Genomic DNA, 26,797 nt, shown 5'->3' with positions numbered 1-26,797 from the left:
TATCTCAAAGTGGAATATTTAATGTGACGTAATCGAAGCCTTGAATAGGTCGATAATTCAAAATGACATTGATTTTGATTCATTATTATTTTTTAAAGAAAGAAACAGCCTGCATGGCAGCTTTGTGTTAAAAGAGTACGGTAAGCATTGCAACAATTTCTTGTTACATTTCAGCTGTTTGCTCTTTTATACCACTTTTTCTGTTTTTAATTTTTTTCAATTGTATTCTTAAAATGTGCCGTGGGGCCGTTAAAAAAAAACCCTGAGCTAAGTGGTAGCACTGCTCGTATTTATCAACCAGGAAATATGACCCAAGTATATGTACATAACCTTTAAAGTTGAATGGTAATGAGGATGTAAATAAAATCTATATTGTTTTATGACACAAATAAAATGATGCAATTTTCAGTCCCAAACTGATAGAATATTTTATCAAAAATATACCCTTAAATTCACCCTGTTGTTTTGAACTTTAATGACTGTTGATGAAGTGCACATGCATGCAGCTGCCTCTTTGACCTTTAGCCCTGTCTGACTATCACAATTTATTGTTTTGGAGACATTGTGAAGTGAAGTGAATTATATTTATATAGCGCTTTTCTCTAGTGACTCAAAGCGCTTTACATAGTGAAACCCATATCTAAGTTACATTTAAACCAGTGTGGGTGGCACTGGGAGCAGGTGGGTAAAGTGTCTTGCCCAAGGACACAACGGCAGTGACTAGGATGGCGGAAGCGGGAATCGAACCTGCAACCCTCAAGTTGCTGGCACGGCCACTCTACCAACCGAGCTATGCCGCCCACATATGATATGGTCTTTGGTACGTTAAATGGCTTTTAACACTACCTGAGTTTTGTGGTCCTCTGTGTTTTTAAATTTTGATTTCTATTTATTGTTTTAATTTGTTTTAATCCTTTAAAATCACTTTTAGTCATATTTATTTCTAAATTTGGTTTTATATTTATTTTTCTTGTTTTTATTCAGTCATTGGTGGAGCTAAGGATTTTTTTTTTTTTATAGTTTATATTGTTGTGTAGCACTTTGTTTAAAAGTGCTATATAAATAAAGTGGATTGATTAATTAAATCACTCGTACAAGGCGGTAGAATCTTGGCTCCGAATGTAACCTCAAGTTCAAGATGTTGTCTTCTGGAGCTAATGGGACAAAGGTAAAAAAATGTTAAAGGCCTACTGAAATTAGATTTTCTTATTCAAACAGGGATAGCAGGTCCATTCTATGTGTCATACTTGATCATTTCGCAATATTGCCATATTTTTGCTGAAAGGATTTAGTAGAGAACATCGACGATTAAGTTTGCAACTTTTGGTCGCTAATAAAAAAAGCCTTGCCTGTACCGGAAGTAGCAGACGATGTGCGCGTGACGTCACGGGTTGTGAAGCTCCTCACATCCTCACATTGTTTACAATCATGGCCACCAGCAGCGAGAGCGATTCGGGCCGAGAAAGTGACGATTTCCGGATTAATTTGAGCGAGGATGAAAGATTCGTGGATGAGGATAGTGAGAGTGAAGGACTAGGGAAAAAAAAGAAAAGGGGAGGGCAGTGGGAGCGATTCAGATGTTATTAGACACATTTACTAGGATAATTCTGGAAAATCCCTTATCTTCTTATTGTGTTACTAGTGTTTTAGCGAGATTATATGGTACCTGAAAGTCGGAAGGGTGTGGCCACGGGTGTGGTGACCGCCAGTGTCTCCGGTGGGAGGAGGTAAGAGAGTCCGCAGCTGCAGGAGGACGCAAACTCCGCTCATGTCTACGGTAAGAGCCGACTTATTAACACAATTTTCTCACCGAAACCTGCCGGTTGACATGTGGTCGGGAACCATGTTCGCTTGACCGCTCTGTTCCATAGTAAAGCTTCACCTTCGGGAATGTAAACAAGGAAACACCGGCTGTGATTGTGTTGCTAAAGGAATACACCGCTTCCCACCTACATCTTTCTTCTTTACGTTCTACATTATTAATTGAACAAATTGCAAAAGATTCAGCAACACAGATGTCCAGAACACTGTGTATTTATGCGATGAAAAGAGATGACTTTTAGCCGTGAGTGGTGCTGGAAGAACATGTCCGCTACAACCGGTGATGTCACGCGCACGCCTCATCATACCGCGACATTTTCAACAGGATACTTCGCGGGAAATTTAAAATTGCAATTTAGTAAACTAAAGCGGCCGTATTGTCATGTGTTGCAATGTTAATATTTCATCATTGATATATAAACTATCAGACTGCGTGGTCGCTAGTAGTGGCTTTCAGTAGGCCTTGAAAGGAGAATATGAATAATTTTAGATATTCATGGAAAGTAAATTTTAAAATTACTTCTTTCTTTAATTTTGATCATGAGTTCTGGTTTTGTTGGGGACGGCGTGGCGCTGGTTGAGAGTGTGGCCGTGCCAGCGACCTTAGGGTTCCCAGTTCGATCCCCACCTTCTACCAACCTCGTCACGTCTGCTGTGTCCTTGAGCAAGACACTTCACCCTTGCTGCTGTTGGGTCTTGGTTAGGGCCTTGCATGGCAGCTCCCTCCATCAGTGTGTGAATGGGTGAATGTCGTTGTGGCTTTTTGATTGATTGATACTTTTAGTAGTAGATTGCACAGTACAGTACATATTCCGTACAATTGACCACTAAATGGTAACACCCCAATAAGTTTTTCAACTTGTTTAAGTCGGGGTCCACGTTAATCAATTCATGGTACAAATATATACTATCAACATAATACAGTCATCACACAAGTTAATCATCATAGTATATACATTGAATTATTTACATTATTTACAATCCGGGGGGTGGGATGAGGAGCTTTGTTGATATCAGTACTTCAGTCATCAACAGAGAAATGTGGACATTGAAACAGTGTAGGTCTTATTTAGTAGGATATGTACAGCCAGTGAGTTCAGATAGCATAAGAACAAGTATATACATTAGAAGTACATTTGAGTTGTTTATAATCCGGGGAGATGGGATGTGAATGGAGGAGGGTATTAGTAAAGTGTTGAAGTTGATTGGAGGTGTTGTTTTAGAGCGGTTTTGAAGGAATATAGAGATGCACTTACTTTTATACCTGTTGGGAGTGCATTCCACATTGATGTGGCATAGAAAGAGAATGAGTTAAGACCTTTGTTAGATCGGAATCTGGGTTTAACGTGGTTTGTGGAGCTCCCCCTGGTGTTGTGGTTATGGCGGTCATTTACGTTAAGGAAGTAGTTTGACATGTACTTCGGTATCAAGGAGGTGTAGCGGATTTTATAGACTAGGCTCGGTGCAAGTTGTTTGACTCTGTCCTCCACCCTGAGCCAGCCCACTTTGGCTTTTGCACCCCTTTGAGACATTCGTGATTTAGGGCTATAAACATTGATTGATTGGTTAAATGTGGAAATAGTCTCAAAGCGCCTTGAGTACCTTGAAGGTAGAAAAGCACTATACAAGTATAACCCATTTACCATTAGGGCCAACAGAGAAGGCCCTGCTGGCCCTGACGACCCACCACTGCTGTGCATTAAACAAAATGATGGGTAAACATACCAGATGGAAAATGCACCTGTAGGGATGAGGAGTTTGCACTGAATATTAGACTGACACTTATTTTTTATTGTCATTCAAATTTGAACTTTACAGAACAAATGAGAACTACATTTTGTTGCATTAGCTCGTTGTAGTGCAGGATAAAAAGTCAATAGGGTGCAGATATAACTAAATAGATTACTGTACAGATACATATATTGCACTTTTGCATTTGCATCCACGTTTATGGATGTATGTTATATTGTCTTTAAATTACAGCCAGTTAATCCATTTTTGGGGGGAATTGAGGGGATTATTATGATGCAATCAAGAGTCTTACGGCCTGAAGGAAGAAGCTGTTTCAGAACCTGGAGGTTCTGCTACGGAGACTGCGGAACCTCTGTCTAGAGTCCAGCAGTGAAAACAGTTTTTGATGGGGGTTGGAGGAGTCTGGGGATTTTCTGAGCCCTGGTCAGCTGTTTTTTGCGACCTCTTGGATGGGAGGAAGAGGAGTCTTAATGATCTTTTCCGCCGTCCTCACCACTCTCTGGAGAGGCTTCCAGTCCAGACAGAGATGCAGTTAGGCAGTAGGCTCTCTATAGTGCCTCTGTAGAATGTAGTAAGAATGGGGGGGAGAAAGCTGTGTTTTTTTTCATCCGACGCCAAAAGTGCATGTGCTGCTGAGCTCTGCTGTATGTAGGGACCAGGGTCACATTGTCAGTTATCTGCACCCCCAGGAACTTGGTGCTGCTTAACCTCTCCACTGCTGTGTCGTTGTTGAAGAGTGGAGCGTGGCTGGATAGGTGTTTCCTTGGTCTTGTCGACGTTCAGGACCAGGTTGTTGGTTCTGCACCAGTCTACCAGATGTTTCACCTCCTCCCTGTAGTTAATGCAGAGAGAGCCATCATTTGTGCCAAACTGTGAGTAAAGACACAAAATACTATTCTCAGCTGGGAACACCAGGAAAACTGAAAAAGAGGGTTTAAAAAAACATGATTACAACAAAATCTGAGGTGATGAAGAAATACCACTAAGAGCCTGCGGAGGGCAGTAGTACACCAAGTGTGTCGTCCAAAGACATCTTACAAGTAGATGCAGCATTGGTAGCTGTGACGCGAGAAATCTGGCCGCCATCTTGAAGTGGTGATGAGCAGCTGGCGAGCAGCCTAAACTGACAGTTGACAGGTAGAAAACAAAGATTTTTTGTTCAGCGTTTTCCTGCTCAAAGGAGCGGACTGTTGAAAATAGGAATCGGGGGGTTTACTTTTCACAAGTTAGATCTAACATGAACGTACTATTGGTTGTATTTTGTGAAAAGAATATTACCAGAGAGTTGAGACGGAGCAAAGATCTTCAATAGTACGGAAATCGTAGCCGCTAGCAAACTAGACTATGATCATAATAGAATAGATTGTCAATTAAATTAATTAAATGATATACTTGAATAACAAAGTTGAAATAAATGATGAAGGTAAAAATTAGGACTACAATCCAGATTGTGTGTTTAATGTATGTTAGCTAACTAGACAATCAGATGGACAGTGGCTACACAGTTTTATACAAGTCTACATTTAGTCTAGCTTTCAAACCCAACTTTAATGTAGGATATATCAATCAATCAATCAATGATTACTTATATAGCCCTGAATCACTAGTGTCTCAAAGGGCTGCACAAACCACCACGACATCCTCGGTAGGCCCACATAAGGGCAAGGAAAAACTCACACCCAGTGGGACGTCGGTGACAATGATGACTATGAGAACCTTGGAGAGGAGGAAAGCAATGGATGTCGAGCGGGTCTAACATGATACTGTGAGAGTTCAATCCACAATGTATGCATGTATATATTACCTAATTATATTGTTTCTTCAATTTAAAAATAGCTGACCGTTTTTTCCCCCTTCTCTGGGATTATATTCCCAGTTTTGATCTCGGATGTCTGGTCACTCATAGCAGTGGTTCTCAAATGGGGGTACGCGTACCCCTGGGGGTATTTGACGGTATGCCAAGGGGTACGTGAGATTTTTTTTAAATATTCTAAAAAATAGCAACAATTCAAAAATCCTTTAGAAATATATTTATTGAATAATACTTCAACAAAATATAAATGTGAGTTCATAAACTGTGAAAAAAAATACAATGCAATATTCAGTGTTGACAGCTAGATTTTTTGTGGACATGTTCCATAAATATTGATGTTAAAGATTTATTTTATTGTGAAGAAATGTTCAGAATTAAATTCATGAATCCAGATGGATCTCTATTACAATCCCCAAAGAGGGCACTTTAAGTTGATGATTACTTCTATGTGTAGAAATCTTTATTTATAATTGAATCACTTGTTTATTTTTCAACAAGTTTTTAGTTATTTTTGTATCTTTTTTTTCCAAATAGTTCAAGAAAGACCACTACAAATGAGCAATATTTTGCACTGTTATACAATTTAATAAATCAGAAACTGATGACATAGTGCTGTATTTTACTTCTTTATCACTTTTTTCCAACCAAAAATGCTTTGCTCTAATTAGGGGGTACTTGAATTAAAAAAAATGTTCACAGGGGGTACATCACTGAAAAAAGGTTGAGGACCACTGACTTATAGCATATACCAGGGGTCACCAAGCTTTTTGAAACCAAGAGCTACTTATTGGGTACTGATTAATGCAAAGGGCTACCAGTTTGATACACACTTAAATAAATTGCCAGAAATAGCCAATTTGCTCAATTTACCTTTAACTCTATGTTATTATTAATAATTAATGATATATATCTTTGTGGAAACACTGATCATCTTAATGATTTCTCACAAAAAATATATACAGAAACAGATGAATATAAAAAAAAAGGGTATTTCTGTCCGTCATTCAGTCGTACATTTTTTTCCCCTTTACGGAAGTTTTTTTGTCGAGAATTAATTATAAAAAAAAACACTTCATTGGACGGTTTAAAAGAGGAGAAAACACGAAAATAATGAAAATAAAATTCTGAAACATAGTTTATTTTCAATTTCAACTTTTTAAAAATTCAAAATTTAACTGAAAAAAATGTATTGAAAAACTAGTTAATTGGAATCTTTTTGAAAAAATAAAATAAAGAATTCATGGAACATCATTAGTAAATTTTCCTCATTAAGATTAATTGTAGTATTTTGATGACATGTTTTAAATAGGTTAAAATCCAATCTGCACTTTGTTAGAATATATAACACATTGGACCAAGCTATATTTCTAACAAAGACAAATCATTATTTCTTCTAGATTTTCCAGAACAAAATTTTTAAAAGAAATTCAAAAGACTTTGAAATAAGATTTAAATTTGATTCTACAGATTTTTTAGATTTTCCAGAATATTTTTTTTTTATTTTAATCATAATACATTTGAAGAAATATTCCACAAATATAGTTTGTCGAAAAAACAGAAGCTAAAATGAAGAATTAAATTAAAATTTTTTTATTATTCTTTACAATAAAAAAAATTACTTGAACATTGATTTAAATTGTCAGGAAAGAAGAGGAAGGAATTTAAAAGCTATGTGTGTTTAAAAATCCTAAAATCATTTTTAAGGCTGTAATTTTTTTCTCAAAAATTTTCTTTCTGAAAGTTATAAGAAGCAAAGTAAAACTAAATGAATTTATTTAAACAAGTGAAAACCAAGTCTTTAAAATATTTTCTTGGATTTTCAAATTCTATTTGAGTTTTGTCTCTCTTAGAATTAAAAATGTCGAGCTAAGCGAGACCGGCTTGCTGGTAAATTAATCCAATTTAAAAAATAGAGGCAGCTCACTGGTAAGTGCTGCTATTTGAGCTATTTTTAGAACAGGCCAGCGGGCTACTCATTTGGTCCTTACGGGCTACCTGGGTTGGTGACCCCTGGCATATACGAATATTCTATTACTGTTAAGCAAACTATGACTAATAAAACACGCCAAAACATGTCTTTTATCATAGCTACACGTATGACAAAAAAAACTGCGTGAAAAACAGTGGTATTCAGTGAGTTAAGATGAATTAAATGCGCTGAGAGTTCATTGCTCCTGCCAAGTGAATTGCACTGAGTGGAGCGGATCACCACTCCAAGATGGCGGCCCCGCGTCTCGTCAGCGCCAGTACGCAGTAGCGCTCCTTGCTGTGCACCCTTATAAGATGTCCATGGTGTCGTCTGCCGGAAACTCGAAAGAAGAAGAAGAAAAGGGCAGAGTTTACAGTCGCGACACAAACGTCAGCGACGATATATAACATTCAAAAATGTTAAAAGAGTTGGTGAAGGATCGACTAATGGTGGCAGCCGATGAAATATTCCGCCTGTTTGAAAGAACGATATCGTCATACGAGGCGGAACTTTGCAGAACAAGAGAAGAGAACGAGCGACGACGACAACAAATGGAAGCTGCCCGCAAGACTCAAATTGTGATTCAGGTTAAAGGTCAGTTTACGTGTTTATAAGCAGGATTTAATGAAAATAAAAAAATCAACGTTTAAAAACTTGGTGATCTAAAGGCCTACTGATATTTTCTTATTTAAACGGGGATAGCAGGTCCATTCTATGTGTCATACTTGATCATTTCGCGATATTGCCATATTTCTGCTGAAAGAATTTAGTAGAGAACATCGACAATAAAGTAAGCAACTTTTGGTCGCAAATAAAAAAGCCTTGCCTGTACCGGAAGTAGCAGACGATGTGCGCGTGACGTCACGGGTTATGGAGCTCCTCACATAGATAGATAGATAGTACTTTATTGATTCCTTCAGGAGAGTTCCTTCAGGAAAATTAAAATTCCAGCAGCAGTGTACAGAATTGAGATCAATTTAAAGTAAAAAGTAAATAATCCTCACATTGTTTACAATCATCGCCAGCGACAGCGATTCAGACCGAGAAAGCGACGATTTCCCCATTAATTTGAGCGAGGATGAAAGATTCAAGGATGAGGATAGTGAGAGTGAAGGACTAGAAAAAGAAAAAAAAAGACAAGGGCAGTGGGAGCGATCCAGATGTTATTAGACACATTTACTAGGATAATTCTGGAAAATACCTTACCTGCTTATTGTGTTACTAGTGTTTTAGTGAGATTATATGGTCGTACTCGTACCTGAAAGTCGGAGGTGTCAGTGCCGGCAGTTTCTCCGAGGGAAGCCACGTTTCTCGATTAGGCAAGGCAGCCCGGGCTGAGATTTTTATTTTTCTTCCCTGCACGGTGTAAGCATTCGTCGGTCGGTGGTGGCCGGTTGGAGGATGCAAGAGAGTCCACAGCGAGGATGAAAGATTCAAGGATGAGGATAGTGAGAGTGAAGGACTAGAAAAAGAAAAAAAAAGACAAGGGCAGTGGGAGCGATCCAGATGTTATTAGACACATTTACTAGGATAATTCTGGAAAATCCCTTATCTGCTTATTGTGTTACTAGTGTTTTAGTGAGATTATATGGTCGTACTCGTACCTGAAAGTCGGAGGGGTGTCCGTGCCGGCAGTTTCTCCGAGGGAAGCCACGTTTCTCGATGAGGCAAGGCAGCCCGGGCTGAGATTTTTATTTTTCTTCCCTGCACGGTGTAAGCACAATCAGTGACGTCACGCGCACATCGTCTGCTACTTCCGGTACAGGCAAGGCTTTTTTACTAGCGACCAAAAGTTGCGACCTTTAACCTCGATGTTCTCTACTAAATCCTTTCTGCAAAAATATGGCAATATCGCGAAATGATCAAGTATGACACATAGAATGGTTCTGCTATCCCCGTTTGAATAAGAAAATCTCATTTCAGTAGGCCTTTAATGCAGTGGTCCCCAACCACCGGTCGGGCCACGGCCCGATTGATACCGGGCCGCAGAAGTATTTTTTATTCATTTTTATTCAAAAAAACAAAAACAAAAAAAACAAAAAATATTTTATTAAATAAACATAACACTTACAATTAGTGCACCAACCACAAAAACCTCCCTTTTTCATGACAAAAACGTCCATTTTTCATGACAAATAAAATTTAAAAAAAATAAAAAAAAATAAAAAAAAGGATTCCCCCCACCCCTTCCCCGGGCCGCAGGACAAATTATTAAGCGTTGACCGGTCCGCGGATACAAAAAGGTTGGGGACTTCTGCTTTAATGTGCCAATTTTGATCAGGCAGCACTGTTACCACCGCTAAGGGTTCTATTAAACAGACAAGAAGCAAGGAATCATGCAGGGACAGAGTTAAATTTTACTCATGAGGAGAGAGGTATTGGGCTGCACACTTAGTTACAGTTCCAACCTACGCTCTAAGGCACAGCCCACGCGCTCCACCATTTATTCGGGGGGGTCCCTGGTTACATCACTGAGGCTGTTTCTGAAGAAAGCGGTGTAATTTCCATTGCCCCAGTTAGACACAATATATGATTATTCAGATATGGAAATGTGCTTACACTTGTGATATCACCCTGTCTCTGCTTTGTCTGCGTCAAGGTACTCGGTATTTGCCCTTGGCAGTCAGCAGGACGGGTCTGGACGCAAACACTGATACAGGACGACTCGCAATCCAAGATTGCAAGTTGTCCCTTGGCACAGTTAGAAAAGTACAACTTCAGCACAATTGATAATAACTATAGCAACGGCCTTTAAGCCTAAGCGTTGTGTGATAACTTCTCCATAATAATTCTAACATGATTTAAACCCGAATTCCAACCCTTGATGCTGAGTGTCAAGCAGGGAAGTAATAAAGTTCGAGTTAAGCATAATTATGACCGGTCTGCGGATACAAAAAGGTTGGGGACTTCTGCTTTAATGTGCCAATTTTGATCAGGCAGCACTGTGACCACCGCTAAGGGTTCTATTAAATAGACAAGAAGCAAGGAATCATGCAGAGACAGAGTTAAATTTTACTCATGAGGAGAGAGGTATTGGGCTGCACACTTAGTTACAGTTCCAACCTACGCTCTAAGGCACAGCCCACGCGCTCCACCATTTATTCGGGGGGTCCCTGGTTACATCACTGAGGCTGTTTCTGAAGAAAGCGGGGTAATTTCCATTGCCCCAGTTAGACACAATATATGATTATTCAGATATGGAAATGTGCTTACACTTGTGATATCACCCTGTCTCTGCTTTGTCTGCGTCAAGGTACTCGATGTTTGCCCTTGGCACTCAGCAGGAAGGGTCTGGACGCAAACACTGATACAAGACGACTCGCAATCCAAGATTGCAAGTTGTCCCTTGGCACAGTTAGAAAAGTACAACTTCAGCACAATTGATAATAACCATTGCAACGGCCTTTAAGCATAAGCGTTAATAATTGTAACATCATTTAAACCCCAATTCCAACCCTTGATGCTGAGTGTCAAGCAGGGAAGTAATAAAGTTCGAGTTAAGCATAATTATGACCGGTCCGCGGATACCAAAAGGTTGGGGACTTCTGCTTTAATGTGCCTATTTTGATCAGGCAGCACTGTGACCACCGCTAAGGGTTCTATTAAACAGACAAGAAGCAAGGAATCATGCAGAGACAGAGTTAAATTTTACTCATGAGGAGAGAGGTATTGGGCCGCACACTTAGTTACAGTTCCAACCTACGCTCTAAGGCACAGCCCACGCGCTCCACCATTTATTCGGGGGGTCCCTGGTTACATCACTGAGGCTGTGCCTGAAGAAAGCGGGGTAATTTCCATTGCCCCAGTTAGACACAATATATGATTATTCAGATATGGAAATGTGCTTACACTTGTGATATCACCCTGTCTCTGCTTTGTCTGCGTCAAGGTACTCGATGTTTGCCCTTGGCAGTCAACAGGAAGGGTCTGGACGCAAACACTGATACAGGACGACTCGCAATCCAAGATTGCAAGTTGTCCCTTGGCACAGTTAGAAAAGTACAACTTCAGCACAATTGATAATAACTATAGCAACGGCCTTTAAGCATAAGAGTTGTGTGATAACTTCTCCATAATAATTCTAACATGATTTAAACCCCAATTCCAACCCTTGATGCTGAGTGTCAAGCAGGGAAGTAATAAAGTTTGAGTTAAGCATAATTATGACCGGTCCGCGGATACAAAAAGGTTGGGGACTTCTGCTTTAATGTGCCAATTTTGATCAGGCAGCACTGTGACCACCGCTAAGGGTTCTATTAAACAGACAAGAAGCAAGGAATCATGCAGAGACAGAGTTAAATTTTACTCATGAGGAGAGAGGTATTGGGCTGCACACTTAGTTACAGTTCCAACCTACGCTCTAAGGCACAGCCCACGCGCTCCACCATTTATTCGGGGGTCCCTGGTTACATCACTGAGGCTGTTTCTCAAGAAAGCGGGGTAATTTCCATTGCCCCAGTTAGACACAATATATGATTATTCAGATATGGAAATGTGCTGACACTTGTGATATCACCCTGTCTCTGCTTTGTCTGCGTCAAGGTACTCGATGTTTGCCCTTGGCAGTCAGCAGGACGGGTCTGGACGCAAACACTGATACAAGACGACTCGCAATCAAGGATTGCAAGTTGTCCCTTGGCACAGTTAGAAAAGTACAACTTCAGCACAATTGATAATAACTATAGCAACGGCCTTTAAGCATAAGCGTTGTGTGATAACTTCTCCATAATAATTCTAACATGATTTAAACCCCAATTCCAACCCTTGATGCTGAGTGTCAAGCAGGGAAGTAATAAAGTTCGAGTTAAGCATAATTATGACCGGTCCGCGGATACAAAAAGGTTGGGGACTTCTGCTTTAATGTGCCAATTTTGATCAGGCAGCACTGTGACCACCGCTAAGGGTTCTATTAAACAGACAAGAAGCAAGGAATCATGCAGAGACAGAGTTAAATTTTACTCATGAGGAGAGAGGTATTGGGCTGCACACTTAGTTACAGTTCCAACCTACGCTCTAAGGCACAGCCCACGCGCTCCACCATTTATTCGGGGGGTCCCTGGTTACATCACTGAGGCTGTTTCTGAAGAAAGCGGGGTAATTTCCATTGCCCCAGTTAGACACAATATATGATTATTCAGATATGGAAATGTGCTGACACTTGTGATATCACCCTGTCTCTGCTTTGTCTGCATCAATGTACTCTATGTTTGCCCTTGGCAGTCAGCAGGACGGGTCTGGACGCAAACACTGATACAAGACGACTCGCAATCCAAGATTGCAAGTTGTCCCTTGGCACAGTTAGAAAAGTACAACTTCAGCACAATTGATAATAACTATAGCAACGGCCTTTAAGCATAAGCGTTAATAATTCTAACATGATTTAAACCCCAATTCCAACCCTTGATGCTGAGTGTCAAGCAGGGAAGTAATAAAGTTCGAGTTAAGCATAAATATGACCGGTCCGCGGATACAAAAAGGTTGGGGACTTCTGCTTTAATGTGCCAGTTTTGATCAGGCAGCACTGTGACCACCGCTAAGGGTTCTATTAAACAGACAAGAAGCAAGGAATCATGCAGAGACAGAGTTAAATTTTACTCATGAGGAGAGAGGTATTGGGCTGCACACTTAGTTACAGTTCCAACCTACGCTCTAAGGCACAGCCCATGCGCTCCACCATTTATTCGGGGGGTCCCTGGTTACATCACTGAGGCTGTTTCTGAAGAAAGCGGAGTAATTTCCATTGCCCCAGTTAGACACAATATATGATTATTCAGATATGGAAATGTGCTTACACTTGTGATATCACCTTGTCTCTGCTTTGTCTGCGTCAAGGTACTCGATGTTTGCCCTTGGCAGTCAGCAGGACGGGTCTGGACGCAAACACTGATACAGGACGACTCGCAATCCAAGATTGCAAGTTGTCCCTTGGCACAGTTAGAAAAGTACAACTTCAGCACAATTGATAATAACTATAGCAACGGCCTTTAAGCATAAGCGTTAATAATTCTAACATGATTTAAACCCCAATACCAACCCTTGATGCTGAGTGTCAAGCAGGGAAGTAATAAAGTTCGAGTTAAGCATAATTATTACCGGTCCGCGGATACAAAAAGGTTGGGGACTTCTGCTTTAATGTGCCAGTTTTGATCAGGCAGCACTGTGACCACCGCTAAGGGTTCTATTAAACAGACAAGAAGCAAGGAATCATGCAGAGACAGAGTTCAATTTTACTCATGAGGAGAGAGGTATTGGGCTGCACACTTAATTACAGTTCCAACCTACGCTCTAAGGCACAGCCCACGCGCTCCACCATTTATTCGGGGGGTCCCTGGTTACATCACTGAGGCTGTTTCTGAAGAAAGCGGGGTAATTTCCATTGCCCCAGTTAGACACAATATATGATTATTCAGATATGGAAATGTGCTTACACTTGTGATATCACCCTGTCTCTGCTTTGTCTGCGTCAAGGTACTCGATGTTTGCCCTTGGCAGTCAGCAGGAAGGGTCTGGACGCAAACACTGATACAGGACGACTCGCAATCCAAGATTGCAAGTTGTCCCTTGGCACAGTCAGAAAAGTACAACTTCAGCACAATTGATAATAACTATAGCAACGGCCTTTAAGCATAAGCGTTAATAATTCTAACATGATTTAAACCCCAATTCCAACCCTTGATGCTGAGTGTCAAGCAGGGAAGTAATAAAGTTTGAGTTAAGCATAATTATGACCGGTCCGCGGATACAAAAAGGTTGGGGACTTCTGCTTTATTGTGCCAATTTTGATCAGGCAGCACTGTGACCACCGCTAAGGGTTCAGGCGGGGTCCTAGGCAACGAGAATTGTTTAAAGCAGAGGTGCATAATGTGTTTGTGTGCTTTGATAAAATTCCAGTTGAGCATAATTAAGACTAAGTGACTTTACTCCAATGGCGTTGTTGGGAAATTTGACGGCGTTTGACCAGGCGACGGATGATTGGCAACAATATGCTGAACGCCTGCACTTTTACTTGCTGGCTAACAAAATCACGGACGAGGGCCAACAGAAGGCAATCTTCCTGACTTCGTGTGGGGCCAAAGTGTGTTCGGTGTTGCGGGCTTTGTGCCAGCCTGCGGATACAAACGTGACATTGACGGAGATGCTTCAGATATTAACGGATCACTTCGCGCCGAAACCCAGTTCGATTGCGGAACGATTCGACTTCCGTTCCAAATCGAGACAACAAGGTTAGTCCGTTTCTTCATTTGTTGACAGACTAGTGTGTGGTATCGACGTCGTTTTCCGCGGGTTGTGTATTACACTAAAAGGCATATTTGACTGGACTATGGGTGGAGGGAATGTTGTCATGTTAATGTGACATTTTTGATCAGGCAGCGCCGTGACCACCGCTAGGGGTTCAGGCGGGGTCCTAGGCAGCGCATAATGTATCCGTGTGGTGCTCTCCAATTAAGTTCCATCCATCCATCCATTTTCTACCGCTTATTCCCTTTTGGGGTCGCGGGGGGGCGCTGGCGCCTATCTCAGCTACAATCGGGCGGAAGGCGGGGTACACCCTGGACAAGTCGCCACCTCATCGCAGGGCCAACACAGATAGACAGACAACATTCACACTCACATTCACACACGAGGGCCAATTTAGTGTTGCCAATCAACCTATCCCCAGGTGCATGTCTTTGGAGGTGGGAGGAGGGAACCCACGCATTCACGGGGAGAACATGCAAACTCCACACAGAAAGATCCCGAGCCTGGATTTGAACCCAGGACTGCAGGACCTTCATATTGTGAGGCAGACGCACTAACCCTTCTGCCACCGTGAAGCCCTCCAATTAAGTTAAAAAATTAAAAGTACCAATGATTGTCTCACACACACTAGGTGTAGCGAAATTATTCTCTGCATTTGACCCATCAGCCTTGATCACCCTCTGGGAGGTGAGGGGAGCAGTGAGCAGCAGTGGTGGCCGAGCCCAAAAATCATTTTTGTCAGGTTCAAACACTGATGACATCTATTAAAGGCCTACGGAAATGAGATTTTCTTATTTAAACGTAGATAGCAATCCATATTATGTGTCATACTAGATCATTTCGCAGTATTGCCATATTTTTGCTGAAAGGATTTAGTAGAGAGGGCTTCACGGTGCAAGTTGTCTCTTAGCACAGATAGAAAAAGTACAACTTCAGCACAATTGATAATAACTATAGCAACGGCCTTTAAGCATAAGCGTTGTGTGATAACTTCTCCATAATAATTCTAACATGATTTAAACCCCAATTCCAACCCTTGATGCTGAGTGTCAAGCAGGGAAGTAATAAAGTTTGAGTTAAGCATAATTAGGAGTCAGTTACTTTACCACATAGAGTGTGTGTGTGTGTGTGCGTGTGCGTGTGCGTGTGCGTGCGTGTGCGTGTGCGTGTGTGTGTGTGTGTGTGTGTAGTCTAATTCATCTACAGTTCCTTATATCATATGCAATGTTTCAAATCGAATCAGGTTCAGATTTGTAACAGGGCATAAACCGGGGGTGTCAAACTCATTTTAGCTCAGGGGCCGCATGGAAGAAAATCTATTACCACATGGGCCAGATGGGTAAAATCAGGGCATAATATCTTAAAAATACAACCACGACAACTTTAGATTTTTTTTTTTCTGTTTTACTTCCACCCAAAATAGTAGAAGCACATTATGAAAATGTACATATCCCGAAAAATCCTCTTGACAAAAAAACTCTGTAGATGGTTGAACATTTTCAGCAAAAAATTGGTGCAACTGCAAAAACACAGAATAACTCAATGAACTTAGACTTAATCTCTGTGTATTTACAAAGCAATTATACTTTAAGTCACAGCTCATCTATGATTGAACAAGAAACACCATAATGCATGAATAAAAAAACGTTTCAAAATGTCATGGTAGGGCTGGGCGATACGGCCTTTTATTAATATCTCAATATTTTTAGGCCATGTCTCGATGCACAATATATATCTCCATATTTTGCCCTAGCCTTGAATGAACACTTGATGCATATAATCACAGCAGTATGATGATTCTATGTGTCTACATTACAGTATGATTATATGCATCAATATGATTATATGTCAATTGACCAGTTTTGGTCAATTGACCATAACTGTATTTATTAAACAGTTATTAAACAGTGGCACAAACATTCATGTCATTTCCAAAACAGAAAGTGCAAGATTATCAAAGACATTTTAAAACAAACTGTTAGTGCCATTTTGTGCATGATGTCACTAAGATGACATATCAAAACAACACTAAATTAAAGTGCACTTTTTGTACAGAACGTCACTACAATAGTTTAAAACAAATAAAGTGCATGATGTCACACAAGATATTTCAATAAGTGTCAAATAAAAATGAGCTGCATAATAGGAAATCAAATCCCTTCGCTATGTGGTAGGTTCCTGCGGACGTAATCTCCTGTTGTTGACTATTTTTTTCATACGGTGTTGATGTGGAAATGGTTGCTTGGACATTTTGTTGTTGTGGCACCGAACAGAGATGTTGACATGCAGAATTTCAAGCACTCTTCATTCTCTAGTGGGTGACTTTTCAAATGATGTTACAAATAAGCAGTTATGCTACTTTTTGTAGCAACACTTTTGCCCCATACTTGAAAAATTACGGTTGTCTGTTCGACATATTCCCGCTTGAAGCCAAACCACCGCCAGACGGTGGACCCCCTGCTGTTTTTCTTGGAAATGAATTCTACCTTCATTTATTACCAGATTCGCACCTTCTTTCTCTTGTAATACCACTCGCACCACACCACTAATACCACAGCTAAGGTTACCCATGTCGCTACCTCTCTGCTCGGCGAGGGTGTAGATTGTTGGACGTGTGACGTATGTAAGAAGGTGCGCTTGTTTAAGTCTCTGTGAGAAGGAGAGACAAGAAAGAGTGAGAAAAGCCTGTAGTGCAGGGGTGCCCATTACGTCGATCGCGATCGACTGGTCGATCTCGGAGGGTGTGTCAGTCGATCTCAAGCCAGGCATTAAAAAATGTACATAAAAATGAGCAATCATCAATCATACCAAGACTTCCCTTTCGTCAGTTGTTTGACATTCTCGGCACCCGAGGATCTTGTGAGATGACGCTGGCTGCTGCGAGCTCATATTTAAGAAAAAAATCACTAACAGGGCGGACGCAGAGAAACACATTTTATTTCTAGAGACTCCGTACCTACTGTCAAAACTCTAAAGAGCGACTGCACAGTTCCTGTCTTCACCATAAAAGACCTGTTTCATCCTGCCTGTGCTAACAAAATAAGAGTCTCAGAAAGCTAGCAAGCTACGGAGTTTGATGCCAATGTATTTCTCCCCCGCCCTCAGCGAGCGCTTTCTCACTTGCTTGCCCACCCGCACACTCACTGACGTCACTCACCTGCTGCCAGACATTAAAGGGCCACACACATATGCTACTCTCATAACAAAGTGTTTAAAAACCAGTATGCAAGTTGGACAAATGAGATGCCAAATCCAACCACTTTCATGTGGTATTGGACAGAAAGGAGGACTTTTTTTTCTCCTCCATTTGAAAATGCGGACGTTATCAGCACCACTGTCTAATTCCAATCAATGCAAGTCATCAGAATCAGGTAATACACCAACTTATATTCTTGTCTTCATGAAAGAAAGGAATCTATGTGTGTTAAACATGCTTGTATTATCATTAAACACCATTAACTTGTTAACAAAAATGTCTCTTTCATAAATAAATAAATATAAATTATAAATAGGAATGAGGTAGATCTCCTCGACTTGGTCAATTGAAAAATAGCTCACCTGCAGAAAAAGTGTGAGCCCCCCTGCTGTAGTGTAATGCCCGCAGCGAAAAGCAACTGCGTGAGAACGTATACTCGAATATCACAATATAGTTATTTTCTATATCGCACAAACCCGTGTTATATCGAGTATAACGATATATATCGCCCAGCCCTACCTGGTAGAGATGCGCGGTATGCGGTCTCATCCGCGGAGTCCACGGATAAACCGCGGGTCGGGCGGTTGACATGATGAAAAAATAGATTTCAATTAGATTCGGGTGGGTGGCGGTTGAACCATCCGGAAATATTCTATGTACATGGTTCTGGAATCGGTATCCTTTGCCAATCAAAGAGCCATTCAGGACCCGTTTCATGAAGCAAAGAAGACAATTGGAGACGCTATTATCCTCTAGAATGACTGCCGGTATACACCCAGATAATAAGTATTAGGGCGTGCTATGAAGCCATTGGCTTTGTCGCCTCCTACAACATGTACGATCTGCTTGTCAGTCCAGCATCATGTTGTGTGTGGCTTCCGCGGCAACACGCACACGACTGCAAGGCATACTGGGTGACACAGAGTACACTAATGGTTGTGATATAAACAATTTTAACACTCTTAGTAATATGCGCCACACTGTGAAGTCACACCAATTAAGAACGACAACAACATTTCGGGAGAACATCCTCACAGTAACACAACATAAACGCAACACAACAAATACCCAGAATCCTTTGTATTCATGACTCGCAATGACTATTTTATACACCCCGCTAGCAGCAAACCCCGCCCCCCTGCGTCGGTAAGGTGGGCGAGGTTAGGGGCGCGGGGGTGTAAAATATATTCAGGGAGTGTCATGGATACAAAGGATTGTGGGTATTTGTTGTGTTGCGTTTGGGAAACTGCACACAACATGTTACCGGACCATCAATCGGTTCGTACATGTTGTTGAAGGTGTCTAAGGCAATGGCTTCAAAGCACGCCCATATTTTTGTCATCCGGATGAACGCTATTGGATAGTCGCGAGAACGTTGGCGGTACCAATTGACTTCATTACTCTGTGAAACAGGTTTAAAAAACACTGTGTGTGGTAAAGTCGGCCGACTTCTGATGTATTTCAGCGGGCGGATGGCGGGCGGGTACGGTCCTGATAAAATGTTGGTCCGGGTGGACGGCGGGTGGATGACGACTTTGGTGATGCGGTTGCGGGTGATATACTTGCCTATCCGCGTATCTCTACTACCTGGCATACACCCTATAAAATCAATCAATCAATCAATGTTTATTTATATAGCCCCAAATCACAAATGTCTCAAAGGACTGCACAAATCATTACGACTACAACATCCTCGGAAGAACCCACAAAAGGGCAAGGAAAACTCACACCCAGTGGGCAGGGAGAATTCACATCCAGTGGGACGCCAGTGACAATGCTGACTATGAGAAACCTTGGAGAGGACCTCAGATGTGGGCAACCCCCCCCCTCTAGGGGACCGAAAGCAATGGATGTCGAGCGGGTCTAACATGATACTGTGAAAGTTCAATCCATAGTGGCTCCAACACAGCCGCGAGAGTCCCGTCCACAGGAAACCATCTCAAGCGGATCAGCAGCGTAGAGATGTCCCCAACCGATACAGGCGAGCGGTCCATCCTGGGTCCCGACGAGCGGTCCATCCTGGGTCTCGACTCTGGACAGTCAGTACTTCATCCATGGTCATCGGACCGGACCCCCTCCACAAGGGAGGGGGGGACATAGGAGAAAGAAAGTTACCAGAATTTTTTTTTTTTTTTTTTATGTCCGTACAACATTCTGATTAAAAACATTTTCCCCACAGAACTGCAATCTACAGTGGGTACAGAAAGTATTCATACCCCATTAAATGGTCCTCTTTGTTTCATTGCAGCCATTTGCTGAAATCAAAAAAAGTTCATTTTGTTGATCATTTAAAGTACTCTCAGCACCCCATCTGCACAGAAAAAAACTGAAATATAGACATTATAGAAATTATTGACAATATAGAACCACCTCATTTGGCTCCTCTTGATGTGGAGGAGCAGCGGCTTTACTTTGAGTTCCTCCCGGATGGCAGAGCTTCTCACCCTATCTCTAAGGGAGAGACCCAAACTCATTTGGACCGCTTGTACCCATGATCTTGTCCTTTCGGTCTTAACCCAAAGCTCATGACCATAGGTGAGGATGATAACGTAGATTGACCGGTAAATTTAGTGCTTTGCCTTCCGGCTCAGCTCCTTCTTCACCACAACGGATCGATACGGCGTCCACATTACTGAAGACGCCGCTTCGATCTCACGATCGACTCCTCCCTCACTCGTGAACAAGACCCCTAGGTAGGGATGCACCGATTAATCGGTAACCGAATATATTCGGCCGAATATGGCAAAAAAAGCCACATTCGGCCTTCGGTGGAATGAGTTAAGAACAAGGCCGAATAGTGGCGTGTGACGCAATTATTTGACGCGGTGACGCAATCAACCAACGTGCGGTGACGCGGTGACGTTGGGATATGTTGTGTACCTGTATAAGTGTATGAGGTTACAAGCACACACTTAATTGAGATTTACTTGAGCCTTCTGTTTACATTATTAGCATATCTACTGTGGCTAAGCAGACTTTTGCCAAAAGGACAATAATTCATTTGTTGTGGGTTTATCAATCAATCAATCAATCAATCAATCAATGTTTACTTATATAGCCCTAAATCACTAGTGTCTCAAAGGGCTGCACAAACCACTACCACATCCTCGGTAGGCCCACATAAGGGCAAGGAAAACTCACACCCAGTGGGACGTCGGTGACAATGATGACTATGAGAACATGATACTGTGATACTGATGACTATGAGAACATATGAGAACATGATACTGTGAAAGATCAATCCATAATGGATCCAACACAGTCGCGAGAGTCCAGTCCAAAGCGGATCCAACACAGCAGCGAGAGTCCCGTTCACAGCGGAGCCAGCAGGAAACCATCCCAAGCGGAGGCGGATCAGCAGCGCAGAGATGTCCCCAGCCGATACACAGGCGAGCAGTACATGGCCATCGGATCGGACCGGACTCCCTCCACAAAGGAGAGTGGGACATAGAAGAAAAAGAAAAGAAACGGCAGATCAACTGGTCTAAAAAGGGAGTCTATTTAAAGGCTAGAGCATACAAATGAGTTTTAAGATGAGACTTAAATGCTTCTACCGAGGTGGCATCTCGAACTGTTACCGGGAGGGCATTCCAGAGTACTGGAGCCCGAACGGAAAACGCTCTATAGCCCGCAGACTTTTTTTGGGCTCTCGGAATCACTAATAAGCCGGAGTCCTTTGAACGCAGATTTCTTGCCGGGACATATGGTACAATACAATCGGCAAGATAGGATGGAGCTAGACCGTGTAGTATTTTATACGTAAGTAGTAAAACCTTAAAGTCACATCTTAAGTGCACAGGAAGCCAGTGCAGGTGAGCCAGTATAGGTATATATGTATGTATATATGTATATAAAGGTATATACAGTATAGGTATATATGTATGTATATATGTATATAAAGGTATATACAGTACAGGTGTAATGTGATCAAACTTTCTTGTTCTTGTCAAAAGTCTAGCAGCCGCATTTTGTACCAACTGTAATCTTTTAATGCTAGACATGGGGAGACCCGAAAATAATACGTTACAGTAATCGAGGCGAGACGTATCCACTTTAATGCACTTTATTTTTTTTTTGGAATGCATGTTTTGTTTGAAGGCCTAATATAAATGAAAAACTGGGCTTTTTTTGAAAAGCTAAAGCCACTGGAATATTAAAAAATGTCAATATTCAATAAAAATTTACTTTATTTGAAAAACATGTCTAAAAATTTATTCTAGGCTATTTATGCAATATAAAAAAGTTGCGAAAAACTGCATTTATTATTCGGTATTTGGTATTCGGCCTTCGGTGGAATGAGTTAAAAGCAAGGCCGAATAGTGGCGTGTGACGCAAAGACGCAATTTTTTGACGCGGTGACGCAATCAACCAACGTGCAGTGTTCAATTTAAATTGTTTTATACATAGTTAGTTTCCTTCTTTTTAGCTGAAGTCCTGTTATTGACAAATCTGTTCTGGCCTGGGATATGTTGTGTACCTGTATAAGTGTATGATATGTTGTGTACCTGTATAAGTGTATGATATGTTGTGTACCTGTATAAGTGTATGATATGTTGTGTACCTGTATAAGTGTATGATATGTTGTGTACCTGTATAAGTGTATGATATGTTGTGTACCTGTATAAGTGTATGATATGTTGTGTACCTGTATAAGTGTATGATATGTTGTGTACCTGTATAAGTGTATGATATGTTGTGTACCTGTATAAGTGTATGATATGTTGTGTACCTGTATAAGTGTATGAGGTTACAAGCACACACTTATTGAGATTTAGTGGGGCCTCTGTTTACATTATTAGCCTGTTGTGTAGGCTACCTGTATAAGTGTATGAGGTTACAAGCACACACTTATTGAGATTTAGTGGGGCCTCTGTTTACATTATTAGCCTGTTGTGTAGGCTACCTGTATAAGTGTATGAGGTTACAAGCACACACTTATTGAGATTTACTTGAGCCTTCTGTTTACATTTTTAGCATATCTACTGTGGCTAAGCAGACTTTTGTTGTTGGTTTATCCACTTTAATGCACTTTATTTTTTTTTGGAATGCATGTTTTGTTTGAAGGCCTAATATAAATGAAAAACTTTGTGCTTTTTTTGAAAAGCAAAGGCTACTGGAATATTAAAAAAATGTCAATATTCAATAAAAAAATTACTTTATTTGAAAAACATGTCTAAATATTTATTCTAGGCTATTTATGCAATATAAAAAAAATTGTGAAAAACTGCATTCATTATTCGGTATTCGGCCTTCGGCCAAGCGTTTAAGTTTTATTCGGCTTCGGCCACAAATTTTCATTTCGGTGCATCCCTACTCCTAGGTACTTGAACTCCTCCACTTGGGGCAGGGTCTCCTCCCCAACCCGGAGATGGCCCTCCACCCTTTTCCGGGCGAGAACTATGGACTCGGACTTGGAGGTGCTGATTCTCATCCCAGTCCCTTCGCACTCTGCTGCGAACAGATCCAGTGAGAGCTGATGATCCTGGCCATCAGGACCACATCATCTGCAAAAAGCAGAGACCTAATCCTGCGGCCACCAAACAGGAACCCCTCAACGCCTTGACTGCACCTAGAAATTCTGTCCATAAAAGTTATGAACAGAATCGGTGACAAAGGGCAGCCTTGGCGGAGTCCAACCCTCACTGGAAACTGCCGGCAATGCACTGATCATACCGCCTCAATCAGACAGTCCGTTACCCCATACTCTCTGAGCACTCCCCAGAGGATTTCCCGAGGGACACGGTCAAATGCCTTCTTCAAGTCCACAAAGCACATCTAGACTGGTTGGGCAAAGTCCCATGCACCCTCAAGGACCCTGCCGAGAGTATAAAGCTGGTCCACATGACGGTAAGAAATCTGCGTTCAAAAGACTCCGGCTTATTAGTGATTCCTAGAGCTCAAAAAAAGTCTGCGGGCTATAGAGCGTTTTCCGTTCGGGCTCCAGTACTCTGGAATGCCCTCCCGGTAACAGTTCGAGATGCTACCTCAGTAGAAGCATTTAAGTCTCATCTTAAAACTCATCTGTATACTCTAGCCTTTAAATAGACCTCCTTTTTAGACCAGTTGATCTGCCGCTTCTTTTCTTTCTCCTATGTCCCCCCCTCCCTTGTGGAGGGGGTCCGGTCCGATGACCATGGATGAAGTACTGACTGTCCAGAGTCGAGACTCAGGATGGACCGCTCGTCGGGACCCAGGATGGACCGCTCGCCTGTATCGGTTGGGGACATCTCTACGCTGCTGATCCGCTTGAGATGGTTTCCTGTGGACGGGACTCTCACTGCTGTCTTGGAGCCACTATGGATTGAACTTTCACAGTATCTTGTTAGACCCGCTCGACATCCATTGCTTTCGGTCCCCTAGAGGGGGGGGTTGCCCACATCTGAGGTCCTCTCCAAGGTTTCTCATAGTCAGCATTGTCACTGGCGTCCCACTGGATGTGAATTCTCCCTGCCCACTGGGTGTGAGTTTTCCTTGCCCTTTTGTGGGTTCTTCCGAGGATGTTGTAGTCGTAATGATTTGTGCAGTCCTTTGAGACATTTGTGATTTGGGGCTATATAAATAAACATTGATTGATTGATTGACAATATTGCACTACTGTAATGTGTAGGGATGCATACTGTATCATGAAGTCCTTGCTAATACTCCCTCCCTGAAATGACCCCAGAGCTCTTGAATCCAAGACAACATTAAACAGATGTGAGTTTTGTGCAACCTAGAAATATAAGCATGTGTTTAAGTTACTATTCAATAACAATCCAATAGATCGGGATTTGGCCGATTAATCTGGGACTTGAGGCAAATATCTACCGAGACTTATATGGCAGAAAGTGAAGTGTTTTTTTTTTGTTGCTAATGTCTTGCAGATATCCAGCAGCTGATTGGTCGTCAAGATGAAATTCCCTCCCAGCAACAGGACGGGAGCTCCACTTTGAAGCAGAAAGATCCACAGCCCCCCTACATCAAAGAGGAAGAGGAGGAACTCTGGATCACTCAGGATAGAGAGCATCTTCTACCGTTGAAGGAAGACGATCACGCTGGTGTCTCTGTGAAGACCGAATACCATGAATACAAACCACCCGAGTCCTCACAGCTTCATCACAGTCTAAGTGAGAAGAACAAAGGGGAAGAGCCTCCCAGAAGCAGCTCACCAGAAAGCATAACAGAAGATGATGAGGACTGTGGAGGATCACAAGCAGACAACCTCTTCGCTCCACTCTCGGATAGTGAAGACACGTCGTCACACTTTCCTGAGGACGAAAACGACGCCCAACAACCTTTGAGCAGCAATACAGACTGTAAAGGGGATATGAGGACTCACTCTGAAGACTCGGAAAAGGTGACAGTTAAAAAACTTGGAGTTTTGGGTGACATTCACAAGGGAACACAAATAGTACAAAAAAAATTTAGTTGTTCAGTGTGCGGTAAAATTTTCTCTCAAAAGTCCTACGTGGTAAGACACATGAGAACGCACACAGGTGAACAATGTTTTAGTTGTTCCGTTTGTGATAAAAGGATCTCCAGTAAGTCGAATATGGTAAAACACATGAGAACACACACGGAGGAAAAACCTTTTAGTTGTTCAGTATGCGGTAAAATATTCTCTCAAAAGTCATATGTGGTAAAACACATGAAAACACACACAGCGGAAAAACTTTTCAGTTGTTCAGTTTGCGGTAAAAGAATCTCCGTAAAGTCGAACATGGTAAAACACATGAGAACACACACGGGAGAAAAACCTTTTAAGTGTTCATTGTGCGGCAAAACGTTTACTCAAAAGTCAACTATAAAAAGTCACATGAGAACACACACAGGAGAAAAACCTTTTCGGTGTTCAGTGTGCAGTAAAATGTTCTGTGATAAATCAACCATGAATAGGCACATGAGAACACACACGGGAGAAAAACCTTTTTGTTGTTCAGTGTGTGGGGAAAAATTCTCTCAAAAGACCTATATGGTAAAACACATGAATAAACACACACAGGCGAAACACAATAATCCTGTGTCTTGGAGCAAAAACATTAACGGCCTACTGAAACCCACGACTACTGACCACGCAGTCTGATAGTTTATATATCAATGATGAAATATTAACATTGCAACACATGCCTATACGGCCTTTTTAAAAGTTTACTAAAAAAAAAAATTTCCTGTTAAAAACTTTTGTATGATGACGCGCTCGAGACGTCTCGGATTGTAGCGGACATTTTTTTTCCAGCCTTATCCAAGCTATAAGTAGTCTGCTTTAATCGCATTATTACACAGTATTTTGGACATCTGTGTTGCTGAATCTTTTGCATTTTGTTCAATTAATAATGGAGACGTCAAAGAAGAAAGATGTAGGTGGGAAGCGGCGTATTGCAGCTGCCTTTAGCAACACAAACACGGCCGGTGTTTCCTTGTTTACATTCCCGAAGGTGAAGCTTTACTATGGAACAGAGCGGTCAAGCGAACATGGTTCCCGACCACATGTCAACCGGCAGGTTTCGGTGAGAAAATTGTGGTAAAAAGTCGGCTCTTACCGTAGACATGAACGGAGCTTGCGGCCTCCTGCAGCTGCGGACTCTCTTGCTTCCTCCCACCGGAGACATTAGCGGTCACCACACCCGTGGACACACCCCTCCGACATTCAGGTACCATATTATCTCACTAAAACACTAGTAACACAATAAGCAGATGAGGGATTTTCCAGAATTATCCTAGTAAATGTGTCTAATAACATCTGAACCGCTCCAACTGCCCCCGCCTTTTTTTTCCTAGTCCTTCACTCTCACTATCCTCATCCACGAATCTTTCATCCTCGCCCAAATTAGTGGGGAAATCGTCGCTTTCTCGGTCTGAATCGCTCTTGCTGCTGGTGGCTATGATTGTAAACAATGTTCAGATGATCAAGTATGACACACAGAATGGACCTGCTATCCCCGTTTAAATAAGAAAATCTCATTTCAGTAGGCCTTTAATTCAGCAGCACTCCCAAAGATGCACAATTGACAAAAACCTTTAAGTTACC

The 26,797-nt window shown here is 41.7% G+C and overlaps 1 protein-coding gene across 4 annotated transcripts in view; it reads left to right on the top strand.

The window, feature by feature from the left end:
- The first annotated feature begins 7,668 nt into the window (after positions 1 to 7,668).
- Positions 7,669 to 26,797, top strand: part of LOC133537499 (gastrula zinc finger protein XlCGF57.1-like) — a 19,651-nt gene continuing 522 nt past the window's right edge. Inside the window, exons 1-3 of one of the 4 annotated variants that reach the window (XM_061878570.1) lie at positions 7,669 to 7,949; positions 23,111 to 23,637; positions 24,654 to 26,797. The exon at positions 24,654 to 26,797 is cut by the window's right edge and continues 522 nt beyond it. In XM_061878570.1, coding sequence (XP_061734554.1) covers positions 23,538 to 23,637; positions 24,654 to 25,852 — 1,299 coding nt within the window. In that variant the 5' untranslated portion in view covers positions 7,669 to 7,949; positions 23,111 to 23,537 and the 3' untranslated portion in view covers positions 25,853 to 26,797. Of the gene's footprint in view, positions 7,950 to 14,130; positions 14,579 to 23,110; positions 23,638 to 24,653 lie in introns of those variants that run through there. The other 3 variants (XM_061878571.1, XM_061878569.1, XM_061878568.1) reach the window with 3 other exon arrangements.

Source organism: Nerophis ophidion, linkage group LG18 (assembly GCF_033978795.1).
Source record: "Nerophis ophidion isolate RoL-2023_Sa linkage group LG18, RoL_Noph_v1.0, whole genome shotgun sequence".
Lineage (NCBI taxonomy): Eukaryota > Metazoa > Chordata > Actinopteri > Syngnathiformes > Syngnathidae > Nerophis > Nerophis ophidion.
This window is presented reverse-complemented; position numbering and strand designations above follow the sequence as displayed.